This window comes from Tribolium castaneum, chromosome 7 (assembly GCF_031307605.1).
Source record: "Tribolium castaneum strain GA2 chromosome 7, icTriCast1.1, whole genome shotgun sequence".
Taxonomy (NCBI): domain Eukaryota; kingdom Metazoa; phylum Arthropoda; class Insecta; order Coleoptera; family Tenebrionidae; genus Tribolium; species Tribolium castaneum.
In genome coordinates this window covers 2,481,968-2,497,482 of record NC_087400.1, presented here as the reverse complement: position 1 = coordinate 2,497,482, position 15,515 = coordinate 2,481,968, and the positions used below count along the sequence as shown (strand labels likewise).

The window sequence follows — 15,515 nt, the reverse complement described above, 5'->3', positions numbered from 1 at the left end:
AAAAGTTTTTTTGTAAATTAACAAAACTGATGGATGCACCTGAAATTTTGCATACATACGTAATTTCCGTAAAATGGCAATAATATCAATAACATTACCAAACTTTGAGCTAAGTTTATCAAAAATGAGCCAAAAATCAAGTTTTTGAACTGTTCAAAAGTTTTTTTGTAAATTAACAAAACTGATGGATGCACCTGAAATTTTGCATACATACGTAATTTCCGTAAAATGATAATAATATCAATAACATTACCAAACTTTGACCTAAGTTTATCAAAAATGAGCCAAAAATCAAGTTTTTGAACTGTTCAAAAGTTTTTTTGTAAATTAACAAAACTGATGGATGCACCTGAAATTTTGCATACATACGTAATTTCCGTAAAATGATAATAATATCAATAACATTACCAAACTTTGAGCTAAGTTTATCAAAAATGAGCCAAAAATCAAGTTTTTGAACTGTTCAAAAGTTTTTTTGTAAATTAACAAAACTGATGGATGCACCTGAAATTTTGCATACATACGTAATTTCCGTAAAATGATAATAATATCAATAACATTACCAAACTTTGAGCTAAGTTTATCAAAAATGAGCCAAAAATCAAGTTTTTGAACTGTTCAAAAGTTTTTTTGTAAATTAACAAAACTGATGGATGCACCTGAAATTTTGCATACATACGTAATTTCCGTAAAATGGCAATAATATTTTTAACATTACTAAATTTTGAGCTAAGTTTGTCAAAAATGAGCCAAAAATCAAGTTTTGAACTCTTCTAGAGTTTGTTTGTAAATTAACAAAACCGATGGATGCCCTGAAATTTTGCATACATACGTAATTTCCGTTAAATGACAATAATATTAATAACATTACCAAATTTTGAGCTAAGTTTGTCAAAAATGAGCCAAAAATCAAATTTTTGCATAAATTGTTTTTTTTTCCAGCACAACGCGAACGTGAAGGCGGTGGACCAAGACGGGCGCACCTGCCTGGCGTACGCGCGCGCCGCCGCCAGCATCGCCGCCGCCAAGAGCCAGAGCAACAACAGCGTGAGCGCCGACGTTTCGGCCGCCGCCAGCCGCAGCCTCGTCGACCTTTTGCTCTCTTACGGTTGCCCCGAAGTGTCCTGCGTGCCCGGGAGCGGGACTTTGCCCCGCCGCCGCGGCACAACCAATCAAACGATGCCTCAGCTCCCCTCGAGCGTGATCTAACCAATGACTGAACGACCTGCCCCACCCCACCACTCACACAGGGTGCACTCGAAAAGTTTTCGAAACCTCGTCGTGTTCACACCGATTCGATGTCTTATTGTAGTACAATCAAGTTTTTTATTAGCACAGCGTGGAAGTACTTACGACTGACTGGTCATTTTTTCAATATTGCACTGTGAAGCGAGTATTATGTAATAAGCGACTATACTATTAAAAAAATGAAATCTTTTATATGTGAATTTGTAATATTTGTACCTTGGACGTGATTGATTGATTGATTGTTTGTTATTTATCTGGTTTTTCTGTGGACTGTGGTTACGATTCGATTACTGATTATTTATGCAGGAATACTCCCTTTGTTGACGTTTTTTTCCTTTGTATATAATTTCGCCAAAGATTTGTATTGATTGTTTTGTATATACGGAGCTAAATTATGTACAGAAATTATATATGTTGTTCTTCCTTACATAAAATGTTACGAAACTGAGCACAAATTTTATTTACCCACGACCTACATACATATTTTTCCTACAACTTTCCTATCATGCTTTGTCTTTTAGCTTCGAATCCATTATTTTAAGCGTGAAAGAAACGGCCGAATAGAGGGTTCTCATGACCTAAAAGTTACAATTATTTCATTATAAATCAACAAAAAAAACACCGATAAGCCAAGTTGGTGATTGATAGCAAGGCCCATGTGTTCAATTTGAAACGGTTTCATGGCATTTAATAAAAAGAAACAGTAGATTTTGCGATTTTTTAAATCAAAATTGTACCATTCAAGATTATAAGTCACTGTTGCCAACCTCTCAATCTGGAAAAAAATTCTGAAAAAAAAAACAACCAAATTTTTTTTCCACTTCATTTTCCAGTTTTTGGCCAAAAAATAACAACGATCCAAAGGCCGCAATTGCAGTTGCACACGATAGGGCCAATCTTAAGTAATACTCTCTATAAAACGACCCCTGAAATTACGTATAATTACCCCAAATTATCAGTAATTACCAAAATTACCGTAAACATAAATGTCAAAATACTGATGAACAAAAAAACAGCAATTGGGATAAAAACCACGATCAGATCTCTCATTTGCTTCAATTTGTTGCGCCAAAATCTACAAAACATACAGGGTGTTTCAAATATTCATTCGTGACTTACGTAAGAATAGAATCATGTCGCCTAATGAAAAAAATCAATTTTTGCCGAATTTTTTCCTGCGCTTGAACCACCTGATTTTTTGTCATTTCCTCAATCCAGTTGTTTAGAATCATTACTTGGAATTTCATATGTTGGGTGGCGTAGATTATCTGAATGGGATGGACGACTGCAGCGTAAACCAAAAACGGAAAAGTCGCTTTGTAAATAATTTTGAAAAAAATGCGATATTTTGGAAAAAAATCGTCGAGGAATTGGTAAAAAAAGAAAAATTGGTTTTCATGTTTCAGAAATTGAAATTGAGTAAGAAAGGCCACACAAAAAAGCCAAAATAAAGGTAGAGACGGTGCAAATTCGGGTCAGTTGGGCCCAAGTATGGATTTTTGCGTCCACATTTTCCATACTGGAGTAGGGAATGTCATCGATTAAATTGAGTCGCAACAATAATGTTATGACGCTAGTCAGTGGCTGAAAATACGTATTGACTGATTTTTTTCCATATTTTTTTCACTCATTTTACGAATAAAATTCCGACAAAAATCGGTGCTTTTAGGATAAAATCCTGGACGTTTGGTTCCATTACAATGAAGTAAATTTGGCAAAAAGTGACGCTCCCATGCACAAGTATTAGAATAATCAACAAAATTTTGGCATATTTAGTATGGAAAATGTCACTAGACAAAAGTTTGACCACTCTTAAAACATCGCCTGAAATTGTAGGTTTGGGTCTATTTTTGAAATAATTCAACTTACGATCGTCTGGGTCCTTGAAAATTTTCAAAATTTTGCTTCGAATTATAATTAAGTTTGTGATAAGACGTTGCATTTCTGGTAGCTAAAGAGTCACAATTTCAACAAAGTGGAGTTTTTACAACGTATGTCATTCGTTTAATATTTATTAGTCATCGTAATTATCATGAATTTTTCAAAGATTATCTTCTATTGTTACTAACTAACGTAATGTGGGTCGTAAACAAAATAAATCACTAGTTGATAATTGTTGAAGAACGAAAACACATGAACAAACTTTTCGTTTTTGAATTAAAATAATTTTAACAACACTTTTTTAACCAATTTTTAAACTGCTTACTCCTTCAATTCGATTTGAACCACTGCATAAAAACCCTGGAAATACTTCTAGTAATTATCATTATTTTTTATTGTTATTACGAGTACGTTTCGATGATCGGTTGAGTTAAAATAAATATTCAATTTGTTTAATTATTACTTTTCATTCTGTAGAACAATTATTTCAAAAAAATTATTATTACTTTTTATTTCTTATTAATCTAACATTGTAGTCAAACATTGTCTTAGTTAGGGAAATGTGTTTTCTTCGTTTTTTTTTGCAATTAGTCTGAGATTTTTGCGACAACAATGCCAGGGATTGACAAACATTTTATTTTTTGTAGAAATTTATTTATTTGCCGTGAAGCCAAAAACTAGGGCTAATTAATTTGACTGTGTTTTGACTTTACTTTAAACTTTGACTGATTTTAACTTTTTTTGACTTTACTTTAACTCTACTTTGACTTTACACTGACTATATTTTCGTATTACTTTGACCGAAATATGACTTAATTTTGACAGAATTAAACTGAACTTAACTTTTTACTTAAAAAATAACTTTTTTGACTATTTAATTTGACTGTTTCTAACTTAGAAATAACGTTTTTTGACTTTTCTTTAACTCTGCTTTGACTAAGCATTGATTGTACATTGACTATAGTTTGATTTTACTTTGACTGTAATTTGACCGTGTTTTGACTTTGAACTTTGACTGATTTTAACTTTTTTTGACTTTACACTGACTATATTTTGGTATTACTTTGACCGAAATATGACTTAATTTTGACAGAATTAAACTGAACTTTGATATTTTTGACTTCACTTTACTTTAAGTGAACTTTGACTTTAATCTGACTTTATTTTGACTGTTTTTAACATAGAAACAACAACTTTTTTAATTTACTTTAACGATAATTTGACTGAACATTGATTTATCTTGAATTTTACTTTAAAATAACTTTTTTGACTTTAATTTGACAGTTTTTAACATAGCAATAACTTTTTTGACTTCACTTTAACTCTACTTTGACCACTAACTATAGTTTCATTTTACTTTGTTTGTAATTTGACTATACTTTGACTTTATTTTAACTGTACTTTGGCTGAAATAAACAGAACTTTGACTTTATATTGACTATATTTTGATTTTACTTTAACTGTAGTTTAATTTTACCTTGAACTTTGACAACCTTGATTTAACTTAAACTTTAAAACTATTTTAACTTCATTTTAAGACTACTTTGACACTAATGTGACTTAATTTTGACTCTACTGTGAACTTTGAATTTTACTTAAAATTTTTTTGACTTTACTTTGCTCTATTTAACTTTACCTAAAAATAACTTTTTTTGACGTTAAACCAAAAATTAGAGTTAATTAATTAGCAATTACTACTACGATGAAACTTTTTTTTTATCCTGTCTGTTACAGAAGCTTAATCAAATTAATTATGCTGAGATATTTAACTCGTAATGTGAAATCAATAACCCGCAATTATTAATATTTTTTGTCATTTCGTAGTTGAAGTCTTGTGAAAATCGAGTCAAACAATTAAAAAAAAAATGACTCAAACCGATGTTCTCCACCTAATCAAATTTCTAACAAACGACATTTTCCGCTCGAAAATCGCCAAAATTTTTCTGCTTTCCAGCACAATTTTCAGCGCAAGTGTGACCTTAATCCACAGTTATTTCATGCTTTTTCGCCCGAATTTGCGCGAATTTTCCCTAAAAGCGCCAATGTTTTTCGGGTTTTGTTACGTAATCCTTAAACCAATCAACTAAACCGACTTAATTAACAATTTTGTAGCCGTTTCTCGCCGGTGTTGTCCTTTTATTCGAGAACAAATTGATCGAAAACATCCCCAAACAAGTAAAATCGGGGCCAATCGACCAAAAACTGCGAAAAAAAATCAAAACGATCAAACTTTACGTAATATTCGTCATGATTTCGGCCGTTTTGGCTGGACTTTCCTACGTTCAGAATGTGACAAACGAGGCCGAGATTGCTTTTGCTTTGCAATTTTTTCTTGATTTTGTCCCGAATTATTACACTTTTTTGGCGGTTTGCTACAAAGTCAGCCTTTTTTTGATGGCAGTTATCGCAATTATTCACCCGATGCAGGGCATTTACGCCATTGAACACATGAAAATCCAGGTGATTTTGTTGCAAAAACACGTTAAAATGATTGAAAAAAAGGCAAAAAGTGGAAAGGACGTCGAAACGACGCTGAAATTTTGCATCAAACGCCACATCAACTTCCTAAAGTAGGCTAAGTTTAATTAATTATTAATTAATTGCGCTGGGTTACAGTTTTGCGAAAAAATTGTCCGCCAGGTTAAGCTTCCTAATTGCAATTTTGGTTGCCTGTGGTTGTGTTATCTTAATGGCAATTTCTGTGTTCATGCTATCGGTAAATAATTAGTTTCGTTTCGATTTAATTTAATTTAATTTACGTTACTTTGACAATATTTTTTAATTTGGCTTTAATTTGACTGTTTTTTTAACTTTACTTAACTCTACCTTGACTGAACATTGACTATACTTTGATTTTAATTATACTTTGACTGCAGTTTAACTTTACTTTGAACTTTAACAAAACCTTGACTTAACTTTACTTAAAAAATAACTTTTTTGACTATTTAATTTGACTTTATTTTGACTGTTTTTAACTTAGAAATAACGTTTTTTGACTTTTTTTTAACTCTACTTTGCCTATACATTGATTTTACAATGACCATAGTTTGATTTTACTTTGACTGTAATTTGACCGTGTGTTGACTTTACTTTGAACTTTGATTTTGACTTTGAACTTTTACTGATTTTAACTTTTTTGACTTTACACTGACTATATTTTGGTATTATTTTGACCGAAATATGACTTAATTTTGACAGAATTAACCTGAAATTTGATATTTTTGACTTCACTTTAAGTGAACTTTGACTTTAATCCGACTTTATTTTGACTGTTTTTAATATAGAAACAACAACTTTTTTACTTTACTTTAACGATAATTTGACTGAACATTGATTTATCTTGAATTTTACTTGAAAATAATTTTTTGACTTTAATTTGACTGTTTTTAACATAGAAATAACTTTTTTGACTTCACTTTAACTCTACTTTGACCACTAATTATAGTTGCGTTTTACTTTGTTTGTAATTTGACTACACTTTGACTTTATTTTAACTGTACTTTGGCTAAAATAAACAGAACTTTTACATTATATTGACTATATTTTGATTTTACTTTAACTGTAGTTTAATTTTACCTTGAACTTTGACAGCCTTGATTTAACTTGAACTTTAAAATAATTATTTTGACTTCATTTTAAGACTTAATTTTGACTCTACTACGAACTTTGACTTAACTTGGATTTTACTTTAAAATTTTTTTTGACTTTACTTTGACTCTTTTTAACCTAAAAATAACTTTTTTTGACGTTGATTTAACTTGAACTTTAAAAGAACTATTTTGACTTCATTTTAAGACTACTTTGACACTAATGTGACTTAATATTTTGACTCTACTGTGAACTTTGATTTAACTTGGATTTTACTTTACTTTGACTCTTTTTAACTTTACCTAAAAATAACTTTTTTTTTGACTTCACTTTAACTCTACTTTGACCAACTTGACTTTACTACACTAACTATAGTTTCATTTTACTTTGTAATTTGACTATAATTTGACTTTATTTTAACTGTACTTTAGCTAAATTAAACAGAACTTTGACTTTATATTGACTATATTTTGATTCTACTTTAACTGTAGTTTAATTTTACCTTGAACTTTGACAGCCTTGATTTAACTTGAACTTTAAAATAATTATTTTGACTTCATTTTAAGACTTAATTTTGACTCTACTACGAACTTTGACTTAACTTGGATTTTACTTTAAAATTTTTTTTGACTTTACTTTGACTCTTTTTAACCTAAAAATAACTTTTTTTGACGTTAACTCTGCTTTGATATCACTTTATTTTAACTAACCTTTGACTTAACTACACTTTATTGTGTTTTTAACTCTGATTTAAGGGCTCGTTTAGCCCAGACTACACATTTCGCATAACAGCAACGTCTTTAGAGACACTCGCTACGTTCGTTGGGGTGCTAAAATCGGGGCAAGAACTAGAAGATGAAGTAACTCCATTTGTTTGCGTTAATTAGGTTCAAATAAAAATTTTAGATCGATAAATTAGGTCAAATTTTGTGTACACTTGACTGGTATTCATTTAACTGCAAAAATCGCAAGTTGTATTTGATTTTTTTGATGAATGCCATGAAGCCGTTCAAGCTAAAATCACTCGAAAGTTATGCAATTAATTATCAAATTGGACTATCGGTAATTTGGTTTGCTTTATTGACACACGTAATTAAATGAGTTGTAGGCTTTGAAGGCTGTTTTTACGGTGATTTCCTTCACGTCACAAATGCACTCAAAATTGTACAAAAATGGACATTGATGTAAGATTCAGACGTAAATAAAAAATTAATGAAATTATTAATTTATTTTGCCTTGTCATCGACGCAAACGTAATAATTAAAAAATTAATGCTAATTAACTGTTACATTTTCACGATTCTGATTAGTTTTTCTGAAATGTTGAACCCACAACATGACCGTTAAGTGGCAAACGAATTAAAAATAAAATCTAGCTTGAAATTTCAGGTGACGCTTTGAAAATAGTCAAATTTTTGGCTAGTGATATTTTCCATAATAAATCTGCGAAATTATTTCTACTAATTGTGGCACTAATTCATGGAAGTGTCACTCTCATCCAAATCTATTGCACTTTAGCGAACCCCGACATTAAGGATTTTATCCTAAAAGCGCCGATTTTTTTCGGAATGTTTTTTGTAACAATAATTAATCAATTGGAAAAAAAAATTTTGAAAATTGCTTCCAGCCTCTGACTGGTGTCATTACACTCCTGTTACGTCCCGAATTAATTGACGACGTCCCACAATACATGAAAAACTGGAGTATGGAAAACGTGGACGCAAAAATCCATACTTGGGTCCAAATAACGCGAATTTACGGCGTGGGCACTTTTATTCTGGCTTTTATTTGTGGTCTTTCCTACTCGCAATTTTTAATCAACGAAAACCAATTTTTCTTTTTTTATCAATTTCTCGACGATTTTGTGCCGAAATATGAGTTTCGAATTTTTTGCAAAATTATCTACAAAGCCACCTTTCCCGTTATGTTTTATGCAGCAGTTTTGCACGCCATTCAGACGGCCTATGGCACCCAACACATGAAATTTCAGTTAATAATGTTGAGGGAAAAAATCGAAAAAATCGATTGTAACGAAAAACATCAAAAAAAAATTCGGCAAAAATTGATCTATTGTATCAGACGTCACGACAGTATTATTACGTGAGAAAGGACGAAGTTTTTGATACACCCTGTATAATATTTCCAGGTTTGGGCGCAACAAAATGGAGCAAATGAGCGAACTGATTGGAATTTTTCTCACAATTGCCACACTTTGTTTCATCAGTATTTTAATTTTTATGTTTGCGGTAATTCTCGAATTTAATAATAAAAAAAAACAGATAACGATAAGTAATTTAGGGACCTTTCTACAAGGAGTATTACGTAAGATTATGCCTGACGTGTGCAACTGCAGTTGCAGCCTTTGGTTCTTTGCTAGTTTTTGGCCAAAAACTGGAAGATGAAGTAACCAAAAACTTTTTTTTTTCGTCTTTTTATTTTTTTACAGATTGAGCAGTTGGCTACAGTGACTTACAACCTTAAATGGTACAACTTTGATGTAGAAAATCGGAAAATCTATTTATTGTTTTTGCTAAATGTGATGAAAACGTTTCAAGTGAAATATTTGGATTTTGCGATTAATTACCGACTTGGTTTATCGGTGATTTCAATTTTTTCACCAATATTATTAATTAATTGCGGTTTTTAGATTGTGAGAACTGTTTATTCCGTCCTGTCTGTTATGCTCAAAATGGATTCTAAGTTGTATGACAAACAAAACTAATTATTTTTGCGTTTTGTTGAAATTATGAACTGACAAATTTGAATTCTGTTCTAAAGTTTTAAATATCCTAAAATTGTGTTTAGACACGTAACAAAACCACCTTCCATTAGCGGACACCTCTCCACAACGGACAAGTAAAGGTTCCCATTGATGTCCGTTGTTGAGAGGTTTTACTGTATAATACATACTTTATATACGGTACTAGACGTGACTTTTACCTTTTTAAAAGAAAATTTAAACCAGAAACGAAAGCACCTTGTCGAAAAATCGATACTTTGGCAATAAAAATTATATGAACAAAGAACACTATCAAAGGAAAACGCAAGGAAAAAGTAGATTAAGAAGTATAATTATAATAAAAAAAATTAAAAAAATTTTTTTAGAGAAAGGCTTTCATTTAAAAGATGCACTAAAAAGTAAAAAATAATGTTTTTCTATCAGAGAATATTTTCGCTTACAAATTAGGATTGTAGAATTTATAAAAGCTTTGGGAACAGTACTCAATTTAAGAAATTAATTCCGTAATGCCGTATTTTTATTTTTATGACTTATGACCGTTCCCAAAGCTTTTAGAAATTTTAAAATCCTAATTTTTTAGCAAAAATATTCTCTTCTGATAAAAAAACATTATTTTTTACTTTTTAGTGCATCTTTTAAATAAAATCTTTTTTCTAAAAAACATTTTTTTAATTGCTTTTTAGTCTTTACTTATCCTGAACGTCTTTTTCTCTAAGATTTACTTTCGCCGTATTATTGTAACACCATCACCATTATTTTGCAGATTTGTGCAAACTTGTTTAGTGGTATGTATTAGAAAACAGCTGATAGCTTTAAAAGAACATCCTAACATCTGTTCTGTGTCTATAATCTATCGTCCAAGATAAATAAATTAAAAAAAATAGCGACATTTGTTTGTAACGAAACGTAATGAAAATGATTAGGTATTAATATATTGCCACATGACCAACATATTTTTGTGGTATTTAACCACATAGGATTGCATTGTCATGCAGGTTACGTAAGTATGCAAAATTTCAATTCATTGGGACAACGGGAACCCTTTCAAATTTGGCTCCAAAAATATGAAACAGACAGACATACAACAAAGCAAGTTAAATAAAAGCTTAAAAAAAAACAATCACAAAATACTGTACTTAAGTTTTTTTTCACTCGGTTTTTGTCTCGGGGATAAAAAGTGCTTTGTTAATTGTTTAAACGATTTATTAAAAAAATACGTATGAAATATATAAAAATGAAGTGTTCACGAAAAATTGAAATCAGAAAAAAGGAGGGAACTACAAGCAAGAAATGGAGATTCGTCGCCCTATCTTGGTTTTTCAAAATATTTTTTATTTTAAAAATTTTTTAATATTTTTTCAAAAATAAGTCAAAAAATAAAAAAGTTTAAAAAAAGAAAAAGTTCTAAAATCATTCATTTGAAAGCATTTATCATTTAAATAAAATATTTACCACGTGAAAAAAAGTAGATTAGTAGAAATAATTCCTTTTTATCAGTTGGCCTAGATTCGTTATTCCCTTCAAAAACAATTTTTTTTAAACTCGCTGTAGCAAACTTTTATGGACTTTTGTACGTCTTTACAACCCTCTCGAATTAATAAAAGTTCAAAAAAATCAATAGGTTCAATTTTTTTAAAGCAAATTGCAAGTAAATGTAAGTGGTCACGAAAAAATTGAAATCAGAAAAAAGGAGAGAACCACATAGTATTGCATTGTCACGCAGATTACGTAAGTATGCAAAATTTCAGTTCATGGGGACAACGGGAACCCTTTAAATTTGGCTCCAAAAATATGAAACAGACAGACAGACAACAACGCAAGTTAAATAAAAGCTTAAAAAAAACAATTACAATACTGTACTTTAGTTTTTTTTCACTCGGTTTTCGTCTCGGGGATAATAATTTCTTTGTTAATTGTTTAACCGATTTATTAAAAAAATACGTATGAAATATATAAAAATGAAGTGTTCACGAAAAAATTGAAATCAGAAAAAGCAAGGAACCACATATGATTGCATTGTCACGCAGATTACGTAAGTATGCAAAATTTCAATTCATTGGGACAACGGGAACCCTTTCAAATTTGGGTCCAAAAATATGAAACAGACAGACATACAACAAAGCAAGTTCAATAAAAAAAATTAAAGGATATTTTGCGTACAGAACAACGAGGAACACAAAATTTAAATAAAGAAAAAATGTCAGGAGCTTCAATGAAATTGTTGGATTATTAAAAATAAAACATTGAAAGGTAATTTTTTCATAATAACAGACAGTCATGCAGAGATTTACTAAACTTCACTACTTACCTTGATATCGTTACAGAAATATTTATCACACTATCACATGTCTTAAACAAAATATGTTATAATCATAAGGTTGATTCCTTATACGTATATGTACATTAGAAAAAAATGACCATTTTGAGTTCAAGTAAATTATTTTCAAAATGTTTAAACTTCCGAAACTACGAGAAATTTTTGATGGTAACCACGTATTTTTATTGCATTTTTGGAAAATCGTTGGAACCTAGTTTCGTTAATTTTATTATTATTATTATTTATTATTATTTTTTGTGTCTGAAAAATACACGTGTTGCAAAAACACCACAAGCCTCTTGGCACCTACGTCAGTCCAAGCATTTTAATGATCTATTAACTACGATAAAATGTTTTCAAGCGTACTGACAATTAAAAAACCAAAAACAAAAAAAAAACAATGATAAGGAATACGTATAAAAGAAAAATAACAATAGTATTTAAATAACTCTCTTGTCAATCATAATCCCAAAATGAAGGTGGCATTACTATCAGTTGTGTTAAGTAAGTTAATCACAAATTTAACTCAACTATAAACATTTCTAGTGTTTATTTACTCCTCTGATGCGATCCGTTGTTACCACTGTATTGGGTCCGCTTGTTCGGAACCACTGAGCGAACTTGAAACTGACTGTCTCAAAATAGATGTTTCTTGCATCCAAGGCACAGAAGTAGATGGCGATAAAGGTAATAACTAGCCATTTTTTCGCGACTCATTTGCACCAATTACAGAAACACCGTTCAAACGCTGTTTTGGTGGGGACGACGCCGCCTTAAAGAACTACTGTGGCAAACTGACCAAGGATGGAGGGAAATGTGAGGGATGTGACTCCGACCTTTGCAACGAAGAATAGTCAAAAAAAGTGTAATTTTATCTTTCGAAAATAAAATTAATATATATGATTTTTTTAATCCCACATTATTAAAACATTTTTTTATGTCATTGGTTATGTCCTATTACATTTTGTTAATACATCACTTGATAAGGGTGAATTCCCTGATGCTTTAAAAACTAGTACGATAATTCCAATACCAAAAATTGCTAATACTTCAAAAGCTGAAGAATTTAGACCTATTAATACATTACCCACATTTGAAAAATTGATTGAAAGAGCAGTATATGAACAGTTAGTAGAATATTTTGATAAAAATAAATTACTGTTTACAAATCAGTCAGGTTTTAGAAAAAATCACTCTTGTGAATCAGCCCTGCAGTTAACTGTTACCAAATTTAAAAGAGAAATTGACGGTGGTAGATATGTGGTAGCAGTTTTTTTAGATCTTAAAAGAGCATTCGAAACTATCGATAGAAATATTTTATTAACTAAATTGCGGTGCTATGGTATTGGGGGTAATGTCATTAAATGGTTTGAAAGTTATCTAACAGACAGGAAACAAAAAGTTAAATATAATAACGTTTTGTCTGATGAAGTGTCTAGTGAATTTGGTGTACCACAAGGTAGCGTTCTTGGCCCTCTTTTATTTTTAATTTATCTTAATGACATTGTAAACTATTGTGATTGTGATTTTGTTAATTTGTTTGCCGATGACACATTGGTAGCATGCTATGACACTGATCTTGATAAATGTATTCAAAAAATGAACAAGGCTCTCGAAATACTTGAAAAATATTTTAACACAAATAAACTTAAAGTAAACGTGTCCAAAACTAAAGCTATAATTTTTACAACTAAATATAAATACAACCAAATTGATTTTGCCAACATTAATTTAAGCATATATAACATAACTGTAGAGTTTGTTAATAAATGTAAGTATTTAGGATTTTACCTAGATAGCTTGCTCGATTTTGAGAGTCATCTCGATTATGTTTGTAAAAAAATTAGGACGAAATTGTTTTTTTTCTTAAGAATATCTACGCATGTGTCAATGCAAACAAGAATTTTAATTTACAATTGTATTGTCCAACCACATTTTGATTATTGTGCCACACTTATGTACCTGCTACGGCCTAGTCATGTTGTACAACTGCAAAAGCTTCAGAATAGAGGAATGCGTATAATTTTAAGATGTAACCGCTTAACACCTATAAAATGTATGTTATCGGCCCTAATGTGGTTTTCTGTGACGCAACGACTGTATTATTCTACCATGATTTTTGTATATAAAATAATTAAGCTTGGAGTACCAGAGTATTTCAGTGAATATCTAATTTGCAAAAATAGTGTACACTAGGGATTCTTCCAAAATTAATGTTCAAAGTGTAAATTACCGACAAACAATGTTATCTTTATTTTTTAAGGGTATTAATGAATATAATAAGTTACCAAACAATATTAGAAATGCAGGTACTCTATCTATATTTAAATCAAAAATCAAAGATTATGTGAAGATAAATGTGCAATAAGTGTGACTTTTATCCACTAATGTAATTTTTTTTTATTTTTTTTTAACTATTGTAACTAGGTTTCCTATTTAATTAATAAATTCTTCTTCTTCTTCTTCTTCTTCAATAAACTTATTTGAGTTTAGGACCCTCTATTTATTTCATCAATTAATACACTTTACGAACTATTGTTTTTTTCTTTTTAGTGCATCTTTTAAATAAAATCTTTTTCTAAAAAACATTTTTTTTTTAATTCTTATTTATTGCTTTTTCATCTTTACTTATTCTAAACGTTTTTTTTCTCTGAGATTTAGTTTCGCAATATTATTGTAACACCATTATTTTGCTAAACTTGTTTAGTGGTATGTGATAGAAAACAGCTGTTAGCATTGAAAGAACATCTTAACCTCTGTTCTGTGTCTATACTCTATCGTCCAAGATAAATAAATTTAAAAAAAAAATGCGACATTTGTTTGTAACGAAACGTAATGAAAATGATTAGGTATTAATATATTTCCCAATCACCAACATACCGTTAATGTTGGTATAAGTTACGATATGTACACATCGAAAACCCATTTGTCAACATAATTTAAAACTTCAAAACCCCATAAAGGGGTATTTAACCACATAGGATTGCATTGTCACGCAGATTACGTAAGTATGCAAAATTTCAGTTCATTGGGACAACGGGAACCCTTTCAAATTTGACTCCAAAAATATGAAACAGACAGACAGACAACAAAGCAAGTTAAATAAAAAAAAATTAATAAAGGATATTTTGCGTACAGAATAACAAGAAACACAAAAATTAAGTAAAGAAAGAATGTCAAGAGCTTCAATGAAATTGTTGGATTATTAAAAATAAAACATTGAAAGATAATGTTTTCATAATAACGGACAGTCATAGAGACTTACAAAACTTCACATACTTACCTTGATATCGTTACAGAAATATTTATCACACTATCACATGTCTTAAACAAAATATGTTATAATCAGTACACTGGTTGATTCCTTATACGTATATGTACATTAGAAAAAATACCATTTTGAGTTCAACTAAATTATTTTCAAAATGTTTGAACTTCTGAAACTACGAGAATTTTTTTATGGTAACCACGTATTTTTATTGCATTTTTTGGAAAATCGTTGGAACCTAGCCTCGTTAATTTTATTATTAATTTTTGTGTCTGAAAAATACACGTGTTGCACAGAAGTAGATGGCGATAAAGGTAATAACTAGCCATTTTTTCGCGACTCATTTGCACCAATTATAGAAACACCGTTCAAACGCTGTTTGAACTTAAAGAACTACTGTGGCAAACTGACCAAGGATGGAGGGAAATGTGAGGGATGTGACTCCGACCTTTGCAACGAAGAATAGTCAATAAA

General features: G+C 30.4%; 2 protein-coding genes across 4 annotated transcripts in view; one reads left to right on the top strand and one right to left on the bottom strand.

The window, feature by feature from the left end:
* CenG1A (Centaurin gamma 1A) overlaps positions 1 to 1,696 on the top strand; it is a 56,348-nt gene extending 54,652 nt beyond the window's left edge. For all 3 annotated transcript variants that reach the window (XM_064357780.1, XM_064357779.1, XM_064357781.1), the window contains one exon: positions 943 to 1,696. In XM_064357780.1, the coding sequence (XP_064213850.1) occupies positions 943 to 1,209 (267 nt within the window). In that variant the 3' untranslated portion in view covers positions 1,210 to 1,696. The remainder of the gene's footprint in view (positions 1 to 942) is intronic.
* LOC135266661 (uncharacterized) lies at positions 1,693 to 3,274 on the bottom strand. Its single transcript, XM_064357782.1, has 7 exons — positions 3,118 to 3,274; positions 2,885 to 3,072; positions 2,368 to 2,832; positions 2,224 to 2,323; positions 2,070 to 2,174; positions 1,871 to 2,023; positions 1,693 to 1,826 (listed from the first exon to the last, which is right to left on the bottom strand). The coding sequence occupies exons 3-7, from the start codon at positions 2,493 to 2,495 to the stop codon at positions 1,752 to 1,754; spliced, it is 561 nt and encodes a 186-aa protein (XP_064213852.1). The 5' UTR covers positions 2,496 to 2,832; positions 2,885 to 3,072; positions 3,118 to 3,274; the 3' UTR covers positions 1,693 to 1,751.
* Between the last annotated feature and the right edge of the window lie 12,241 nt (positions 3,275 to 15,515).

Coding starts and splice junctions, on each gene's coding strand:
- LOC135266661 (XM_064357782.1), bottom strand. CDS start 2,495: ATGAAATTCCAAGTAATGATTCTAAACAACTGGATTGAGGAAATGACA. Junction 2,324..2,367: donor CGACATGATTCTATTCTTAC/GTAAGTCACGAA, acceptor TATGTTTTGTAG/ATTTTGGCGCAACAAATTGA. Junction 2,024..2,069: donor GCCAAAAACTGGAAAATGAA/GTGGAAAAAAAA, acceptor ATTTTTTTCCAG/ATTGAGAGGTTGGCAACAGT.